General features: G+C 43.6%; 2 protein-coding genes across 4 annotated transcripts in view; one reads left to right on the top strand and one right to left on the bottom strand.

Moving 5' to 3' along the window:
* SCFD2 (sec1 family domain containing 2) overlaps window positions 1–20687 on the top strand; it is a 223923-nt gene that overhangs the window by 171036 nt on the left and 32200 nt on the right. For 2 of the 3 annotated variants that reach the window (XM_087875322.1, XM_087875320.1), the window contains 2 exons: window positions 1870–1989; window positions 9663–13363. In XM_087875322.1, the coding sequence (XP_087731448.1) occupies window positions 1870–1989; window positions 9663–9755 (213 nt within the window). In that variant the 3' untranslated portion in view covers window positions 9756–13363. Of the gene's footprint in view, window positions 1–1869; window positions 1990–9662; window positions 13364–20687 lie in introns of those variants that run through there. The other variant, XM_087875321.1, reaches the window with a different exon arrangement.
* On the bottom strand, window positions 13261–20247 carry RASL11B (RAS like family 11 member B). The gene is made up of 4 exons (XM_060690822.2): window positions 20000–20247; window positions 18286–18342; window positions 16028–16104; window positions 13261–14781 (listed from the first exon to the last, which is right to left on the bottom strand). The coding sequence occupies exons 1-4, from the start codon at window positions 20115–20117 to the stop codon at window positions 14314–14316; spliced, it is 720 nt and encodes a 239-aa protein (XP_060546805.1). The 5' UTR covers window positions 20118–20247; the 3' UTR covers window positions 13261–14313.

The following is a 20687-nucleotide window of genomic DNA, read 5'->3' as shown; positions in this document are numbered from 1 at the left end:
AAGAGGTATTTTTTTCTCCCTTGACTTGGAAAGGCCGAACAATGCCAGAATAAAACGACCTCGTCTGTAAAATGGGTTAATTGGCACATTCTTGAAATATCAACAATCTGCTAACAACCAAAAAAAAAAAAAACCCACCTTGTCTGTAATTATATTTTTTCTCTTTGTCACACTTTTGCGCAGACAAGGCCTTTCAAATCAATAAACTGACAGGCATGTAGGTCTGTATTGGATTTTAACCGGTGTGTTTTAGCACATTACCATCTTTTAATAAACACTGTAAATAGGTCACAGTTATTCCCACTTTAGAAATGAGAGCAGTTGTTATTTATGATCTTATCAGGAACAGACTATATCTGAGCTGGTTTCCTGCAGCCGGTTCTAACATAATTATCCTCTGAAGCCATTTTAGTTCTGGTACATATTTTTATATAACTTTATTAAGATTCTGATTCTTCTGCCATGAGCTTAGCGTTTGCTGTCAAAATCTGAGACAAAGCAGTCCAAACTACAAGTTCAAACCTATTTACATGGAAATATTAGCAGCAAAGTTAATAATATTAGGCAGTAATATTATTAGTAATAGGCGACAAAATGATTATTAGATGTATTTAGCTTTAGATTGCTCTGTAGCTTTATAGCAAGACAATATTAGTGTTCTTTTTTTTAAAAAAAATCAACATTTTTCAGTAGCTGTAATGCAGAGGTATTATACTGTATGGAAATCAGAAAGTCTATTTACATGGAAATATTAGCAACAAAGTTAATAATATTAGGCAGTAATATTATTAGTAATTGGTGACAAAATGATTATTAGATGTATTTAGCTTTAGATTGCTCTGTAGCTTTATAGCAAGACAATATTAGTGTTCTTTTTTTAAAAAAAATCAACATTTTTCAGTAGCTGTAATGCAGAGGTATTATACTGTATGGAAATCAGAAAGTCTATTTACATGGAAATATTAGCAACAAAGTTAATAATATTAGGCAGTATTATTAGTAATAGGTGACAAGATGATTATTAGATGTATTTAGCTTTAGATTGCTCTGTAGCTTTATAGCAAGACAATATTAGTGTTCTTTTTTTAAAAAAAAATCAACATTTTTCAGTAGCTGTAATGCAGAGGTATTATACTGTATGGAAATCAGAAAGTCTATTTACATGGAAATATTAGCAACAAAGTTAATAATATTAGGCAGTATTATTAGTAATAGGTGACAAGATGATTATTAGATGTATTTAGCTTTAGATTGCTCTATAGTTTTATAGCAAGACAATATTAGTGTTCTCTTTTTTAAAAAAAAATCAATATTTTGCAGTAGCTGTAATGCAGAGGTATTATACTATATGGAAATCAGAAAGTCTTTGGATAAAACCATCATATTTTTCACTGAAGAAAGTGGAACAAGCAAACAGGTCAACAAGCAAACCACAGTTGCTTTCTTTTGTTATTTACTTTTCATCACCATGCTGGAGAAGAATTAAAACGAGTTAACTATCAAGAATAGCATCGTTCTCCTTTAGATCTGGCCCGCAATCTTGGGACGAAGGCTGGCAAAATTAGCAATGACAGAGAGAGGAAAGCGGAAAGTAGAGAGCAGAGTAAAACATTTTGTGCTATAAACAGAATAGCCTTGTTCTGAAATTCTTGCCTAGTAATTATAGCAGTAAGGAATTATCTTGAACGGAGGGAACATGGTGGTAGTGATGGGATGAAGTCCTTAGTTCGTCTTCTCTGCCCCACAGGCTGTTTTAAAAGAGAGATGTTACTTTCAGTTCTCTTTTGGAATACCACGCCAGGCCAGAGAAGATGCTTCTGTAGGGTTAAAGATCAGATTCCATAAACATTTATTCTCTTTCTTGATCAGGTGAGCCGACCCCACCCAAGCGATCATCCTATACTGGTTATCTTCATGGTTGGTGGTGTAATGGTATCTGAAGTCCGAATGATGAAGGATCTTGTAGCAGCTCACAAGCCTGGAGTAGAGGTATGGAATATATAATAAAATAATAAATAATAACAGAGGTGGTATGAAAAAGGACAATTTGCTCTAGACCAGGGGTGTCAAACTTGATTTCATGGAGGGCCGCATCAGGGTTGTGTTTGACCTCGGAGGGGTGGGCGGGACAGGGAGAGCGTGGCCGGGGGGGGACATTGCCAGCTCGACATTACTCGTGTTGGGGGAACCTGTGGTGGTCCAAGCGCTCTGCCAGCGAAAACAAGCTCCCAAGTTCCACTTTCAGCCACAACGGCTTCCTGCAATCCTCTGCCATTGAAAACGGAGCTCGCGCGGCCCTCTTGAGCTCTATTTTTGGCTGTAACAGCCTCCTGCAACCCTCTGCCAGTGAAAACGGAGCTCGGGTGGGCTGCCTGCTGCCCTCACGAGCTCTTTTTTCATTGGCAGAGGCACTGTGGGCCAGACCTTCGCTGATTCCAGAGCGGCCCCAGATCTAAGCACATCATGGGTCAGATGCAGCCGACGGGCCTGGAGTTTGACACCCCTGCTCTAGACAATCCAATTGTACCGTTGCCAGGTAGAGGAAGATTGAAGGGATTAAGAAAGAGTTAGGGCAATGCCCACTTCATTTGGATGGGTAATGAGATCAGGAGGGAAGTGTTTCGGTAATACTGGAAAGTCTGTAATGCAATTCAGCTTTCTTGTGGGACTTTCAAAGACGTTTTTTGAAGCAAACCTTCACAGCAGAAGTTCAAAATCCTCTAAGACTAATATAGGAAGCCACGGGTTATCAGATTTGGGAGCCAAGTAATTCATGAAAGCTCCTGAAGGGAAGAGTCTAAAGTCATTAAATTGCATTAAGGCTTTTGAACTCTTTGGAACTTATTCATCTGCCCTCAGGAACTTGTGAGCTGGACAGTTCCTGGAGAATTTCAGTCAGCATTGTGGTGCTGATTTTCAAGCTTCTGGGTGTGGATTGTCCACCATTTTGTTTGGCTAGTCTAAAAGAAAGAAGAATTTAGGGTGACATGATAACAGTATTTCAGTATTTGAGGAGCTGCCACAAAGAAGAGGGGGTCAAATTATTCTCCAAAGCACCAGTGGGTAGGACAAGAAACAATGGTTGGAAACTGGAATTAAGGAGAAACTTTCTAACAGTGAGGACAATTAACTAGTGGAACAGCTTGCCTCCAGAAACCATGGGTGCTCCATCACTGGGTGTTTTTAAGAAGGGTCTAGACCCGTGATGGCAAACCTATGGCATGCGTAGCCATATCAGTGGGCATGCCAGCTCAGCTCCGGCGCGCATGTGCGTGCCGGCCAGCTGATTTTCAGGCCTTCTGGGCCCACCAGAAGTAGGGAAACAGGCTGTTTCCTGCCTCTGGAGGGCCTGGGATGGGTGGGGATGGCCCGTTTTTCTTTCTCACCTGGCTCCAGATCCTCTCTTTGCATCTGGGGAGGGCGAAAACAGCCTTCCCCAGGCCCTCCAGAGGCCCGAAACAGCCCGTTTCCCAAATTCCAGTTGGACAAGAAGTGATGTTTTTTGCTGTCCCCAGGCTCTGGAAGCTGGGGACAGCAAAAAACGTCACTTCCTGTCCAATCAGAATTTGGGAAATGGGCCGTTTCGGGTTTCCGGAGGACCTCCAAGGGGGTGGGGAAGGCTGTTTTCGCCCTCCCCAGATGCATAGAGAGGATCTGGAGCCAGATGAGAAAGAAAAACGGGCCTACTGGGCCATCGCATGCCAGGAGCGGGAGGGGGAGGGGGGTCACGCGTGAATGCGTGGAGCGGGACGCATAGAATTATGGGTGTGGGCACCTGTGTGCATGAACCTCCCTGTCCCCCCCTCCTGGCACGCGATGGCAAAAAGGTTAGCCATCACTGGTTTAGACAGTCACTTATCTAAAATGGTATAGGTTCTGCTGCTTGAGCAGGGAGCTGGACTAGAAGACCTCCAAGGTTCCTTTTAGCTCATTCTGCTCTGCTCTGCTCTGCTCTGCTCTGCTCTGCTCTGCTCTGCTCTGCTCTGCTCTGCTCTATATTTTGTAAAGACTTCATTGCATATATACGTTTTCTGCATAAATCATTGGCTCCAACTCTAAACTTTTTCACCATTATAGAAAGACACTAAGAGCTTCCCATCTTTTTCTTCCAAATCCAGTGCTGCCAACAGCAACAGGAATTCAGACAGATACCATCCTTCCTTTCCACCTAAGCTCCCTTATATCCTAAATTACATACGCTTTACATATGGAATGTATCGTAAAGCACGCTGGCCACATGTTTGTTATTAATGGAGCTATTGTAGGAGGGCCCACCGAGTACCTGCGGGCCTGGATTAAATGCCTCCTCTCTGTTAATGGCATTCTTGACTTCAGAGCTCATTTAATTGTTCCCGAGATTTAAATACTTCTCTAGAAACGCATTTTCATCTGATAACATGCCCTTTTTTTTTCTTTTTTTTTGCACTTAACCTCCTAATTATCTCCTTAGAGTAGTGAATCGACTTCTTCGCTGTCTAAGGCAAGTCTTGAATTTGTGGCGCGCGCTGATGGACAAGTTAATCCAGACTCCCAATGTATTACTCTGGCTCGAAAGATAAGCAGAGGTTTAATGGGTGATGAGAGAGAAAATGGCGTAGCCAAGTTTTGGGATTCCTATCTGAGGGGGATTGAAGCTTGACAAGAAAACGGCAGTTGCTTTGCTTGGGATTGACCCTGGTGGTGATGGGTCAGCTTGTGAGAGAAAGAATTCAGAGGATTTTACCCTTAAATGTCCTCTATACAAAGCCGTTACACACTAGAGCGAGTGTGTTTCTTGCCCATAGTTACTTTAAGAGGTGTGGACCCCAGGCTGGGAAATTCTGGGATTTTGAAATCCACAAGTCAGCAAGATTGAGGAACGCCGCACTTGAGGCTTAAGAGCTTTAGAATGGGAGGGGAAAAAGAATCCTAAAGTTAGTCATTTCAAACAGAAATAAATAAATATAGGCCTTTTGTGCAAAACTATTTCAAAGTTGCTGCATTTAAAGCTGCCTTTCTCCAGGTCTCTGAATATTTACTCCCGGTGCTAAATGATGTTTCTAAATAGCTAGTAGGGGTGGGTTCTAAATTTTTTTACTACCGGTTCTATGGGTGTGGCTTATTTTGTGGGCGTGGCTTGATGGTTATTTATTTATTTATTTATTTATTTATTTATTTATTTATTTATTCGAATTTCTATACCGCCCTCCTTTCGGACTCAGGGCGGTGAACAGCCAGATAAAAAACATCTATACAAACATCACGGTTAAAAATAAAGTTAAAATAATTTATAAATTGTATGTAACAATTCTTTAGGATTTAGCAGAGTTACTGGCCTACCAGGCTTTTAACTGCTTGCAGAGCTGTACCGGTCTACCCATTTGTTTTTGAAGGCACCGGTCTATTCATTTGTTTTTGGAGGCACTGGTCTACCACCACACTGCCTTTTAACACTGATCAGCTGTAGGGCGGCCCTTTGAAGGTCTGCGGCAAGAATTTAAACAGTTTTTTTCCTTCTAGCCGATCAGCTGGGACTTGGGAGGCAGCAATAGATTGGGGGTGGGGCCAAATAAAAGGTAAGAATAACGCGGGGGGGGGGGCGGGAGGGCCCAGCTCCCGAACAAAGAGAACCGATTCAGTGACGTCATATCGTCACTGCTACCGGCTCGGCCAAACCGGCCCGAACCGGGAGGAACCCACCACTGATAGCTAGGTGTTTTAAATATTAAGCAGACAGTTTAGCATTTATATAGTTATTGTATATAGCCAAGGGGGCACTATATAACAGAACCGACCATTCAAACATATGCCTGTATGGGATTCATCTGTCAACCTGGCATATGATTTTCAGAGCCCTCCAGAAAACTAAGATCTGGATCCACAATTAACCAATGTCGCTTTAAACAGGAATTAGATTAAATATGTAACTCTGGAGTATTTTTTAGCAAGAACTGAAACAGTGGTTGATAGATTAGTAGTTCACTTCCAAAATGTGACTGAAATGGAAGCAAATTTCACTGGTTATAAAGATGTAGAACATACAGTAATTCACATACAATAGCGATCAGATCCGAATTCATGCTGATAACGTAAATGTTTATGACACAGCTTTTGTAAAGGGGTGAGCCCAATTGTTGTTGGTATTTCAGAGATAGAAGATCCTGCAAAGATGAAATTATGACTATGATTATTGTAGCAGTAACTGTACTGAGTTATAAATACATGACAATATGTACCAGTTGTGCCTTAAGATGAAATATTAATTAATATTAATGTTAAAATTCTAATCAGTAGGTTCAATGAAAATATTAATGGATCAGTCGGTGTGGCAACTTTTAATCAGAAAGATCAAAGTACATTTTCATTTTTAGTTTTTCATTCTACTGTGCCATTTGGTATATTACTGTGATGAAAAATATTAAATATGGGCTTTACTTTCTAGTAACGAATGGGAACTTTTGATTATTAATTCACGCATATCGCAAGGAGGAATTATACTGAGATTTGATAACGTATAAAAGTTAATCAATTAAAAAGGGCTTTAATCAACTAAAGTGCTGAGTAGCCTGACAGCCTTCCTAAACAAAATCTTGATCATGAATATTTGAGCTGCATGTAAAATATTTCTTGATAACACTTGTCAAGGAGAAACACCAATACAAGACTCGGCCTGTGACAGATTCTCCCCCACAACTCCCCCGAGGGCCTGGATGGGAGAAAGTGATGGTCTCTCTTTCTCAGCAGTGAATTGACTAAATAATGGAGCTGAAGAGAAGCAAGAACCACCAAATGTCTGTAGTGCAGTATCTCTGTATGAAGGCTAGGCTAGATGATGATTAAGAGACGTCTAGTCTCAAACTACCTAAGCATATAACATATAAACCATGATAGTCTCTTCCATTAATGTCGGTCACTGATAGCCCTACACTGGGGGTTTCAAACTCAGGGGTGAAATCCAGTAGGTTCTGATAGGTTCTGGAGAACCGGTAGCGGAAATTTTGAGTAGTTCGGAGAACTGGCAAATACCACCTCTGGCTGGCCCCAGAGTGGGGTGAGAATGGAGATTTTGCAATATCCTTCCCCCAGGAGTGGGGAGGGAATGGGGATTTTGCAGTATCCTTCCCCTGCCACACCCACCAAGCCACGCCCACAGAACCGGTAGTAAAAAAAAAATTGGATTTCACCACTGTTCAAACTCGATTTCATTGAGGGTCGCAACAAGGTTGTGTTTGACCTTGGGGGCCAGGGTGGGCATGGCCAGGGTGGATGTGGCCAGCTCAACATCACCCGTGTCGGGGGCACCTGTGGTGGCCAAGTGCTAAGGCAGGACTTTCCTCAGACCCTCCCTCTCATTATAATCTTCCTTCCTTCCTTCCTTCCTTCCTTCCTTCCTTCCTTCCTTCCTTCCTTCCTTCCTTCCTTCCTTTCTTTCTTTCCTCCCTCCCTTCTTCATCCCTCACCCCCTCTCCTCCCTTCCTTCCTTCCTTTTCTTCCTTTTCCTTCCTTCTTCCTTCTCCATTTTTCTTCCTTCCCCTCTTTCCTTATGTTTCCTTCCTTGCTCTCTTCCCATCTTTCCTTCTTCTCCTGTGTCTTTCTTCTTTCCCTTTCTCCTCACCTGCCACTTCTTGCATGCTCAAATGCAAAAGGGGAAACATTTCTCCTTTTGTTTTGTTTTTAATTTGTTTTGCTAGCCCTCTGCCAGTGAAAACGGAGCTCGGGGGGGCGTGGCCTCCCGGACCCCGTTTTCGGCCGCAATAGCCTCCTGCAGCCCTCTACAAGCAAACGGGCCTCGAGCCCTACACGGTTGACCCAATCAAGAAACAAACACTGCCTAGGTCTAAAATTACTTTTATTGGAATAGCTATAATAACAGAGTCAGGATGTGTCTCCTTCTCCCTCTTAAATTCATGCGAATTAGAAGGGCACCTGTCTTAGGCATTTTTGTAAATCTCTGTCATTGTATGGCCTTAAGTCCGGTTTATTTGTTCAATGCCTTGGCAATGGATCTTTTCTCCCTCTAGTCACAACTTATGCAAATTGCATACTTTCTGTCATGCAATTTCCCTTGCATCATCTTTCATTCTTGCGTCCGCTCATTAGGAAGGCATCAAATTGGCAATCATTCCCCTGGAATTTCCTTTTTGGAACAGTAGGAAGGAGGGCATAGAAAATCACATGTTAAATTTTGCAAGGCATGCGGTGGCTCCCAAGGTTAGGACGCCGGGCTGACGATCGGCAGGTTTGCATTCGAGACCCAGTTGCTGCCATGGGATGGAGTGAGCTCTCGTCACATACTCCAGCTACTGCCGAGCCAGCAGTTTGAAAATGGGCAATTGCGAGCAGATAAATGGGTACCACTTTGGTGGGCAATTTAATGGGGACAGATAAGGAGCCCCCAGACAATGGTGAGGTCACCGTTCAATCCTTTCAATCCAAAAGCGCTTTAGCGCTCCAGACATGACTGTAGTAGTAGTACTTTTTCTATTCAGATTCTACAACACTGGACGCACATTCAATAGGCAGCATTGGCTTCCATTCAAATAGGAAAAGGCCAACATTGGTTCCCATCCACTGAGCACATGATGGGGGAAAACTGTAAGAGCAATTCATTAAAATAATAATAACAACAACAACCACAACAAGACAGGCATTGACAAATTTGCCATCAGTCAATTGCAGAAGGCAGCTTTACTTGGAACGGCTTCCATCCTGCGATGATATCTGTAACACTGTCAAACATCCATATCTGCCTATCCCAGATTTTTGGTAAGGACTCGATAGGTAGACAAAAATGCCAAACACTGTCTGAATATCTGGCTGACTGTGATAATAATAGTAATATTAGTAATATATTTTAAGGAGATACTTGGTTGATACCTAGGACACTGGCAGGCAACCCGTATCAACCATTAGCACCAGTCAATGGTATTTGTGATGCATTTTTGAATGTTCAGTTGGCTGAATTTCATGTTTAATGAATAAAAGAGATAATAGTAATAGTAGTAATAATAGTAATGCTCAATCTTCCTATCACTCTTAGTGAATTACAGCAATTCTGATGATTGAAAGTTTGCTTATGAATTGTATGCTGAGGAGATACCGTATTTTTCGGAGTATAAGACGCACCTTTTTCACCCCTAAAAGGGGGTGAAAATTTAGGTGCGTCTTATACACCGAATGTAGCCCCGCCCACCCACTGGCCCCCACCCTTTGGCCTCTGCCTCGCAGCAGTTACTTCCTTGCAAGCAAACAGCAAGAAAAAAACAGCTCCTTTCAGCTTCAGCACAGCCTAATTAGCACAAGTTGATTGGATGGGCCTCCCGACTCTCAGCTGGTTTGATCTCAGCTGTTTTGCGCAGGGCTCTGCTGCTTGCCGCAAAGAGGTAAATTGCTGGAGCAGATTTTTTTCCCCCTTATGCTAATCAAGCTATGCTGAAAACGAAAATGAAAGTAAAGCAGGCTGTTTGCTGCAAGGAGGCAAAATTGCTCAGAGGCAGAGGGAGATTTCTTTTTCTTCTTTTCCTCACCAAAAAAGCTAGGTGTGCCTTATACTCCGAAAAATACGGTATTAGCTTATTTGCTCATAGGACCACAACTCTTCATCACTGAAGGTTTCCATCACTGATGGAGGCAGCAAAAGCTGGTCATCCTATCCATATATGCATGTATCTTTTGCTTTCCAGGTAATTGTTCTCTCTACAGCTCTCCTGACACCATATAACATTCTGGAGCGGCTTTTTGCAACAGACCGTCTCAAGCCAGACATCGGTATCTGAAGTGGCCAAAGCGGGCATCTGGCCCAACCTGTGGGAAACGCACCAAATTCTTGCCTTCTGCCTTTCAAGGACATTCCATTAAAACAGAGATGCTCTGAAATTGCCCGTAATATGAGAAATGTTCAGAGGGGGAAATCGTGATGAGCTCAATGTTTGTGAAGAAAAGCACCTACCTTCGTCATTGCTTCAAAGCCATTTTTGAGGGATGTCATGCTGACCTTCTTATCCTTGCAGAAAGGTTGCTTTTAGCTGAAAATCCTTTCTCTCCAGCTTATTAGCAGCGATGATGGTTGCAGGGCATAAGTGTGTCAGAGTCTGTCAAGATTCAAAGAACATTGTAAAAGCATGAAAGAAAGCAACTCAGGCCTTCATTTTTAGACAAAGCTTTTGCTGCATTCATTTGAGCACCCTTGTTCACAAATTTTCTTTAGCAAGGTAGATAAAAGATACCGCCACCCCAAAAAAATAAAAAATAAAAAAGACATGGGGAAATGTGTGAGTGGCAAATTTGATCGGGAATATCTTTATGATCTCTGAGTTAATGTACCCTTCTCGACAAATAGTTATGGGGAGGGGGAAGCCAAGATTCAACAGCATCTGGAGGGTGAATCAAAATAAGCAAAATGGATGGTTGTGAAATTGCAATCCAAGCATTGCCCTTTTGTGAGTGCACCAGTCTGAAAGGGTTGGGGGTTTCAGTTGTGTTTTTTGTTACTGCCATCTTGCCTTTTTTTGATTCATGTCTAGATTACAAATTAGTAGCCAAGTTACAAGGCAGGAGACACCCAGGTGGGAAGAGTTAATTGGCATGAATTTGAAGCTAATTGGGTTTCCCCTAGAGCTCCGGTTTCCATTCTTCTAAGGCAGGGGTCGGCAACCTTAAACACTCAAAAGAGCCACAAAGGTCCTAACCAGAACTCCCCTATTCAATTCTGGAGCCAACTGGAAGTCCAGTTCCTCCACCATAGTCTCTCCTCTTAGCACGGCATCTTTTTTCCTCTACCTGTCCTAACAGCCCTATCAATTGTGGAGCCGACTGGTGATAGGGAGCCGCAGCAGAGGGATGAAAGAGCCACATGCGGCTCCAGAGCCGCAGATTGCTGACCCCTGTTCTAAGGGAAAACCAGTCTCCTGTTCCCCCTTAAACAGAAAGATGTAGCGCGCGTGCTACCGTTGGATTCCTACTTCCATCAGCCTCTGTCTTTAAGACAACACTCCAAATTTCTCCGAAGCACTACAGATACCCTATCCCTTATTTAGAACTCGGTACTTCAATAAAAGGAAACCCAGACTCTTCGGTGGGTAATGGATATGTTCAAGTAATCCAAAGTTATCTCTGGCCAGAATATCACCCCACACCCCCCCCAAAATGTGTAAAGTTGCTTCAGTAATAATCTAAAAAGAACATCTCATTGTCATGATTCTAACTTTGCAGGAGGGAAGACTATCCTTATGGTACTCCATCTACTAGCGCTTCCATCTCCAGACCCAGTGTTTCACTTAAACCTCTAGTTGTCTGGGAGAAAATGTTTGCCTGATGTTTCTGACATGCTTGTTTTCAGTATGAAGAGAGTCTGATGGTATTTATTGGATGGAGCCTATCCCATATAGCAGTGATGGCTAACCTTTTTGCCATTGCGTGCCAAAAGCGTGGGGAGCGTGGGGGGGGGGGTCACGTGCACGCAGACCCACACCCATAATTCAATGCACTCCTCCCCCCCCGTGCATGCGTGCACGACCACCCCGCGCTCCCTCTCTTTTGGCACGCGATGGCACGATGGGACTGGAAGGCCCGTTTTTCGCTCTCCCCAGGCTCCAGAGGCTTTCTTGGAGCCTGGGGAGGGTGAAAACAGCCTTCCCCACTCCCCCAGAGGCCCTCTGGAGGCCGGAAACTGCCCATTTCCTGACTTCTGGTAGGCTCAGAAGGCCCAAAAATTAGCTGGCTAGTGCGCACATGTGTGCTGGAGCTGAGCTATGGCAACGCTCGCGTGCCCACAGATATGGCTCCGCGTGCCACCTGTGGCACGCGTGCCATAGGTTCGCCATCACGGCCATATAGGATATTCAGAGAAAGATCCACAGGGGGGAAAGTTGCCGTCCATTTCTTTAAACATCACCCGCACAGAGTGTGTATTTTACATATTCAAAGCAAAGAGCCTGTCTAATGTTTTTCATGCAGTTTATTTTCTGAACGATAAAAAGTGGCATGATTTAAGGTTAGGGAGCAGCGCCTCATATGCCAAGCCTATTTGTGACATGGTTTTCTTTTCATGCTGCTATTGCATTGTTGACTTGGCTTCAGCAACTTTTGATTCTGTTTTATACTGTAGAATATAGCTGGATGCTGCCTTGTTCAGCGTCACCAAATCCAGTAGTTTTGCTGATGCAAAACTGTCCTTTTTAAAAGACTTTTCATGACCCCTGTGGAAAATGATTTAAATTGGGCTGCGGCAAACAGAAGGCAGCCATTTTGTGAAACATGCCTCACAGGAAAAGGGCAAACTTCTGAGCATTTACTTATGACCATAATCGGTGGATGAGCTGGCAAGCCAGCGTGAGCTATAAAACTACTTAATTAGAGGAAAGGGTAAACGCAGTCCCCATGGTTACCAGGCCAGATCTGTCATATTGAACTAATAGGCTAAATTCTCCTATTAAATGAAGGATTCCGGTATGGGCCCAACTCTTTCTCATGTCCACAACCGAATTGGAACGCGGGCTGAAAACGGGGGACTGCGGAGAGCTGAGTTATGCGGGACTTTGTGTAAGGTTACGCTGCGCTCCGTTCGTGCAGAATTCCACAGAGTTTCTTCTTACAATCTTTTATTTGCCTTAATCAGTAGAGAATAAATTTAGCCTCTTAATTCAGAATGGCCGATAATAGGGGACCAGAAAAACCAAAATGGACGCCTTCTCCCATCCCACATGCAAGGAATGCTTAAAAATTAGACTTTGCCCAGGTAGCCATGCCTGCTAATCTTGCCTTATTTGACACACACACATGGATGCTCCTGTGTCGAGTTGTAGCTCTTGCAGCACAACGGAAGCAGAGCCTCGCAGCAAGGGAGCACCCGCCTCTCCCCCTCGTCCTTGGTACCACAGCTGCCAAGGATGCTTTGGTGTTTTTGATTGATATGTTGTGCTAGGTAGACTTTTTGGGGAGTTGTGGCCAAGTGGTAATGCCCATGGGGGTCTTAGCAGAAGCCCCTGAATAATGGGAGTGGCCACCGTGTAGTTAGAAAAGCATTTGAGAAGCAGGTAGCTTTGTATAGCAGCTGCACAACTGTTGTGGGTAAGGAAATCTATACTAGCGAGAGAGTTGCTGGTGGGTATGTAGCACTCTCAAAAACCAGTGGACCTGTGCCCGAATGATTTGTTTCACACCTCCAGTAATACATTTTTTCCCCCTTGCTTCACAGGCAGTAGAAATCTTACTAACGCAGCCTCATTTTTTTCCCCCCTATGTACATTGCCTAGCAACTGGTTAGAAAAATACAGCAAATTCTTGAGAAAACATTGTTTAATTTAATGATGACACAGAATAAAGAAGTTGTACCCTGGTAATATTTCTGAAACATAAAATAAATAAGTTATCGCTTAAGGGGAAAGCACAGCGTTGCCTTTTGTTGAACTGCATCGACGGTATGTTTGCCTATCTTATTTTAAATGTGTTCTGCTTCATGGGACAAGCCTCATGGTCCAGCATTCGGCTAGTTAAATCACAGAAGGCAGATTGATATAACAGTGGAAAACCCCTTGTGCCTCAACTAGAGATATGGCTCAGCTGTGAAAGACCTGCTCCACACCTAGCAAAGAAGCAACATGAATGGAAACAGTGAGATTTTCGATCCATATTTCGATTCAGTTAATTTGGATTTATCTGAAAAGAAATTCAACACTGCATCGGACGACCGACAATCTTCAGAATATCTTAAAATCTTGAGAACGTTATGTAGTTGTAAAAATTACACTTAAGTATTTGCAGCCACAGTACGTATGTCTCATCGCAATCAAATATCATCCCTTAATAATGCCCAGAAGTTTTAGACCAAAGACTGTTACTGCTCTGTTGGAACAGAAATACTTGTACTTCATGAGCTGGAGTAAAAAAAAAAGAAAAATCAAAAGTCTCTAGTGAGATTTATAAAAGAAACCAGCCCTAATCGAATAGGATATCTGGATATCTGTTTCCAATGAAAGAAATGGCTTTCTGAGTATTTTCCCCCATTCTTCTTCTACAATTAAAGTTAACAGGATAGTACCAAGCTATCCTAACCTCCATCACAGAATATGGCAATGTTCTGAATCCATTCAAATGTCCTGCTTTCAGCGTAAAAGTATGCAACGTGTCCCTTCTTTAGGAACCTATTCAAGTTTTGGTGGAGTTCCTCCTTTGCATAATGCTTTATACTCCCTAGTCCAGGATCCACCAGAACACTTTCTCTCTCTTTGGTTGCCTTGGTGCCAGCAAAATGTTCCCGACTTGGAACCAATGACACTCTTCGCTGAGAAGAGGAAGCGTGAAGATTTTTTTTTTCCATCCAGGTCAATCAACCTTTCAGACAGAGGTCACGGTTCTCACTTTGGCCGACAAAGCTTGCTTAAACCTTCTCTTCAGGTCTTGCATGTTGGGTGACTTGGGCCTTGAGATGAGACAACTTCTCCGCTTCTCCGGAGTGCCGGTGGGTTGTTGCTTACTGACTTCTTTGCACAAGCTGTGGAAGGCACAGAAGACCTCTTTGTAGTTCTCACTGACAGACACTTCGTAGAAATTGCAGCCCAGCATGCCGGCCAGCTGAAGTCCATGCTGAGGTTCTACCTCTTTAATATGGAGCAGGTCCGCTTTGTTTCCTACGATAACTACGGGAACCCGATTGCCCGGATGGACCTGCCGTATATGCTGGTGGAAATGGCCAAGGAGTTCGTAACTTTTATGATCGGTAATTGAAAAGACGATTACAACTGCATCCGCCCAACGGAGACACTTGTTCAGCTGTTCGTTACAATCCAGGCCGTGTCTGTGCATCTGTTTTTGTTTTTTTTTTAAAAAAAGGATAGGATAAGAAAATTATTTGGCTGCAAAGTTTGAAATGAAAGCTACAGATCTTTCTGATAACAGCTTCTATTCCATTTTATATATATGAGTTAACACTGTCCTGGTTTGTTATTCTCCCACTCTCCCAGGGGTGAAATCTACTTATCTTCCTTACCGGTTTGGAAGTGCATGCGCTGCCCCCATGCATCACACTTCACTCACACGCACGCGCAGACCCTCTGAGCATAATCAAAACCTTCTGCGCATGTGCAGAGGGTAAAAAACACATTACTTCCTGGTTAAAACCAGGAAGTAATGGTTTACTTCCGGGCGGGTAGGCGGAACCTCGCGCCGCCATCGCTACCGGTTCTCCGAACTACCTGCCACAATCGCTACCGGATCACCCGATCCAGTCCGAACCGGGAGCATTTCACTCCTGCCCTCTCCCCCAAGTTTAGCCTCTCTCCTTTCCTGTTGCTTAAACAAACAAAAACTCAGGCTAAACTGGGTTATTCTGAAGTTTGCTACATTCAAGTGGAAAACTGACCCGCGTCACTTTCTGTAAAGTAAAATCACTTGTGGTGCCAAAGAATGGGAAATTAACTGGCTAGACAGTCAGTGGGGAATGGAGTGGGGGTGAGGAGAACAAAGGTATGAGCTGGAAACGTTTATAGAGTTGGAGGCTTGCCCAGTTCAAAAAGGCAAATTTTGACCTTACACATGTCTATCCGTTTAAACTTCCCACAATACAAAATCCACTCCAAAGTAATTTTAATGAGTACAGCTGCTGGTACCGTTGAGTTGTTTCAATTACGTGCTTATTAAATGACACTTGATTGGGCTGCGGCAGTAAAATATGAAAATATTTCTGGTACCTTTTGCCAGGAAGCAAAAAAACACAGTGTTTTAGTTTTCCAAGAAACGGCTCTTTACCCCATGAGCAGCAATTCTGGTTTTATTTAGAAAGGTGGCCGCCTTAAAACGAGTGCTGTGTTTTCAAGTGGGCAAACATTGGATTGAAATTGTGGGTTGTTTTCTTTTACTGTCAGGAGAGTATAGACACACCATTTATCTGGCACTGACTGTTTACAGTCATTCCTAGCAACAAAAAGAATCTGCAGTGACTCCATTGCCTAAAGCCGGCCTGCATCTCAGCCAATATCTACAACCCTAGTTTTGAATCTCAGCAACAATGAGGCTCCCTTTTAAATTATGGGATGCAAAGGAAACCACTCACCTGTACTCCAGGTGTATCTTGTACCTGAATTGCAAACATCTCTCCATCAATTTCAATCTGTCTGCTGTACAGATTTCCTGGCAATAGAAATAAAGACAGAATTTTAACAAAGGGTTACCAAAACGGAAGACACTTCTATTTATAAAAAAAATCGCAGTAAATACAATTGCCATGTCCTACTTGGAAATCGGGGTGGGGAAAAACCATTCTAACTTTATTAGACACATAGAAAATAATTAGCACCATCCTAGGCGTCTTATTTAGCCATTCAATGGGACTAAATTGCAGGTGAGTATGTATAAGATTGCAGCCTAAATGAACAACTACGGAGAGGTAAACAAACAACAGAAGCACTCGTAAAATTAGCTGACGTTGTCAGATGACTTTAAGCATGCTTTCTTATAAAACTAACTTTAGGTATAAAGTTACTGCTACAGTCAGGTGCAAAAGAATTTATTAGCTGCCTGGGCCTTTTGTACAGAGCATTGTGCCTCAATCTTGACAACTTTAAGACATGTAGACTTCAACTCCCAGAATTTCTGGGTTGCCGAGGTTGAAAAACATTAGTAGAGTAGAACAGCACACCTTGCAATTAACAGGAAATTTATGGAACAATTACACTGTACCAGGAGAATTAAATGTATTTACATTTTCTGCCACAAGAATGAATAATTGTGATGTGCTGCATTTTGATTGCCATGTTTTTACTTTGATTATGGTTTCGACCTACCAGGTAAGTCTCTTCCATCCCATCAGCCTTCTATAAGAAAACCTTCAGTTTCATTGATTTCTCATCTGTATCAAATATTGTTCTTCCTTTGCTTTGGCAGCCAGGAAGTTTATTTAGTTATGGTCACAGATGACAATGTTGCCATGGCACCCTATATGTGGACACATCTCAGGATTTCTTGCAGCATTTTGGGCAATAACTTTGGACTGGGTCAGTTATCTTGGATTTTTAGATGTTTCAATGAAGTTTACATTGTTGTGTTATTTGCCAGAAAGTGTGGGAAATCATATCTCTGCTTTTTTTTTTTTTAGCACTCCGCAGTAGAAATCCAGTGATGAGATTTGCTCTTAATGCAAACGCATTTTACTGCAAGTTGATCTGTTTTCCCTGGTTTTTTTAAGGATTTTTAGCTTGTTGGCGCCAATGGATCGAATATTTATGGGATAAGCCAGTGTGCATCCTTAGTGAATGATCAAAAGTCAAGATTGGTGCCACAGGAGTATAATAGAAGCTCCACCTGTTTTGCCAGCAGTTTCAGTCAGACAGTTGAGGCCGATACCTTAACATCCCTGACCTTATTTCCTGGATACTCATGTATGCTAATTAATCTGCATTTCCAGGGATGAAAGTTAGCTATGCATTCACGGTCGCCAAAACTGAATTGGAGATTTCATCGGAAATATTTTTCCTGCCTCTGCCATCTATTGAAAAAGCTGCTAATTTTTTTTTTTTCCAATTTGGTTTAATCTGCCTTAAAGAGACTTCCTCCCCACCTGCCATCATTTAATTCCCTGCAGTTCCTCAGAAGGGCTGCCCTTGCTTGCCTGCCTTTTCAGAATAACAAAAGCACTTTAAAGTTCAGTCCAAAGCCTATTTGCATAAATATCTTGATTACACATAAAGATAGGAGCGGAGCTTAAAGCCACATCTTTTAACTAGGAATGCATTTCATTACCACTGATGCATGTGGGTGGCAGAAGCCAAGGAAAAGATGTCAGAAGTCAGGCATCCCAGCTTGAGGGAAGTATTTATTATTATTTTATTTGTCGAGTACATATTAGATGATATATATAAGTAAGCATGAATTGAGTACATAAAATGAATACAATTAAAGGGAACATTAGGACAGGGACGGTAGGTACACTGGTGCTCTTATGCACACCCCTTACAAACCTCTTAGGAAAGGGGTGAGGTCAACAGAAGCCAGTCTAAGGTTAAAATTTGGGGGGTTTTGGGATGAAACCAGAGTCAGGTAGTGCATTCCAGGCATTGACCACTCTGTTACTGAACTCATATTTTCTGCAATCGAGTTTGGTTAAAAAAAAAAACACCCCTTTTTTTTTTTTTTCAAAAGCCAATGACCAAGGACGGATGCAAAATAAAAAAATCTTTCTCCTCTTTGCTATAATGATGAATGCCCCCCCCCCGCCCCCGGCACCTCACCCCTTTTCTCCCAAGGATGAAAATACATGGGAATGCACTGCCTAAAGAAGGAAAAGCTTTTCAATATTTCAGAACCCTTTCTTACCTGCATTACGTTCGTAGTCTCCAATGAATCGCTTTGTGAGAAATCTTACGACCAGGGCTGTAATTAACCAACAAACAAACAAACAAAAAAAAAGATGCCATTTATCAAGAGGAGAGGAGGAAAAAGTCATCACTATTTTAAGGCTTATTAAAAACCCACTGCTGTCTGCTGCCCCCCCACACCTCTCCACCCAAATGCACACAGGCAGGTGGCAGATAAGCTGTGGATAGAGCAATCCAAAGGAATTTAGTCCTTCAAGGAAAAACTCCAGGAAGCCAGGGCAACTGGCCGTAGGATAATTAGAGAGGTTTGAAGGTTCGAGTAAATTTAAATTCCTAAGTTTTTTCTAGCTTTCTGCCTCCTTAAACCTGTAGGCTTAGGTGACTGGGGTGCCCACTCGTAAAAACCCAGTGGGAATCAGCCTAAAAACTCTAATAAGATACGAACCTATCATCCTTTTATGCTGGGGCGGGGTCTCCATATCATGCCAAGAGGGGATAAATGTCGATATTTTTTTTTCCTCTCTCGCTATGTCCATCCCAAATCTGGCAGCAGGTGCGTAGGGAACATGGGAGCTGCCTCATTCAGTTTAACGTTAATTCAAATGGCTACATTCCGCCTCCCCCTTTTTTGTGGGTGGGGGCTGGGTGGGGGGGAAAATCAAATACAAAGCGGGAGTGTCTGTTTGTTCCCTTTGAAGTTCGAAAGGCATTTTCTGCAGGAGGAGGAATTTCCTTTGGGTGAAACGGGCAGGATGAAAAGATGATGATGATGATGATGGAGGAGGAGGAAGAGAAGGGAGAAGGAGGAAGAAGAGGAGGACAAGGAGGAACAAGAAGAAGATGAAGAAGAGAAGGAAGACGATGAAGAAGAGGAAGATGAAAATGAAGAAGGAGGAGAGGAGAAGAAGGAGAGGAGGAGGAGGAAGATGAAGAAGAAGAGGACGAGGAGGAAGAAGATGAAGAAGAGGAGGAGGAAGAAGATGAAGAGGAGGAGGAAGATGAAGGAGAGGAGGAGGAAGATGAAGGAGAGGAGGAGGAGGAAGATGAAGAAGAGGACGAGGAGAAGGAGGAAGATGAAGAAGAGGAGGAAGAAGATGAAGAGGAGGAGGAGGAGGAAGATGAAGGAGAGGAGGAAGAAGATGAAGATGACGAGGAGAAGGAGGAAGAGGAAGAAGAAGAGGAAGAAGATGAAGGAAAGGAAGAGGAGGAAGATGAAGAAGAAGAGGACGAGGAGGAGGAAGATGAAGAAGAGGAAGAAGAAGAGGAGGAGGAGGAGGAGGAAGATGAAGGAGAGGAGGAAGAAGATGAAGTTGACGAGGAGAAGGAGGAAGATGAAGAGGAAGAAGAGGAGGAGGAAGATGAAGGAAAGGAAGAGAAGGAAGATGAAGAAGAGGACGAGGAGGAGGAAGATGGAGAAGAAGAGGAGGAGGAAGATGAAGAAGAAGAGAAAGATGAAGAAAAGGAGGAGGAGGAGAAGAGGAGGAGGAGGAGGAAGATGAAGAAGAAGAGGAGGAAAAAGAAGAAGAGGAAGATGAAGGAAAGGAGGAGGAGGAGAAGAGGAGGAAGATGAAGAAGAGGAGGAGGAGGAAGATGAAGGATAGGAGGAGGAGGAAAAGTAGTAGTAGTAGTAGTAGTCTCCCTCCTCCAGCCAAGCGTCCCTTCTTCACCCTTCCACCCACCCACCCCCTTTACCCTCCGCCCCCAATACTCACCGGTCTTGCCCACCCCGCTGGCTCCCACCACCGCGATCTTGATGAGCCGAGGGCGGCCGGCGGCGTTCTCCGCCTGGGGATACTCGGCGATGGTCCCCATGTTCTGGATCAGGCGCATCGCAGCCGCCTGCGGGGGGGGGGGAGAAAAAGCCGACTCGCAGGGCTGGGCGAAAGAAGCCGAGAGATGCCGAAGTCGCCTCCAAGCCCCAGCAGCTCCTCTTATGCTCAGCCTCGCCTCCCCCGGCACCTTTTTCTCCTCTTCGGCTCGGCTCCTCCCACTCCTCCTTTTTTTTTCCTCCCTCCCCCCTCCCCAATTTCCCGCCTCTTTCCTCTTCCCTACAACCAATAGGGTCTAAAGCAGCTCCCCCCCACCCACCTGGCCGCCCCACCCACCTACCCTTGGCCCCGCCTCTCACCTTTTCCCGGGCTCACGTTCCTGGGCAGGTTTTTTTTTTTTTTTTTTTTTTGCTGCGAGCGCGTGGATTTCCCCCCCCCCCCCACAACTCCGTTCAATGGAAGGACGGCTTTTTTTTTTCTCCCCCCCCTCTTTTTTTTTTTTTTTTAAACTCTTCTCCCCCTCATAAGCCCTCCCCCACATCTGAGCCCCTGAAGTGGGACCTCTGACCAGATTTGCACCTGATGGGCGGACAGGTGGTTTGGCGAGGGGAAAAAGCCGCTTAAACGCAGG

Source organism: Pantherophis guttatus, chromosome 8 (assembly GCF_059756535.1).
Source record: "Pantherophis guttatus breed Tessera chromosome 8, ASM5975653v1, whole genome shotgun sequence".
NCBI classification, from domain to species: domain Eukaryota; kingdom Metazoa; phylum Chordata; class Lepidosauria; order Squamata; family Colubridae; genus Pantherophis; species Pantherophis guttatus.
Note: the sequence above shows the minus strand (reverse complement) of the source record. Positions and strands in the feature narration are given on the sequence as shown.

Excerpts from the sequence above, each read along its gene's own strand:
- RASL11B (XM_060690822.2), bottom strand. The coding sequence starts at position 20,117 with ATGCGCCTGATCCAGAACATGGGGACCATCGCCGAGTATCCCCAGGCG. Across the intron at positions 18,343-19,999 it reads CAGCGGGGTGGGCAAGACCG|CCCTGGTCGTAAGATTTCTC; the intron begins GTGAGTATTGGG and ends GGTTAATTACAG. Across the intron at positions 16,105-18,285 it reads AGACTACGAACGTAATGCAG|GAAATCTGTACAGCAGACAG; the intron begins GTAAGAAAGGGT and ends TTCTATTGCCAG.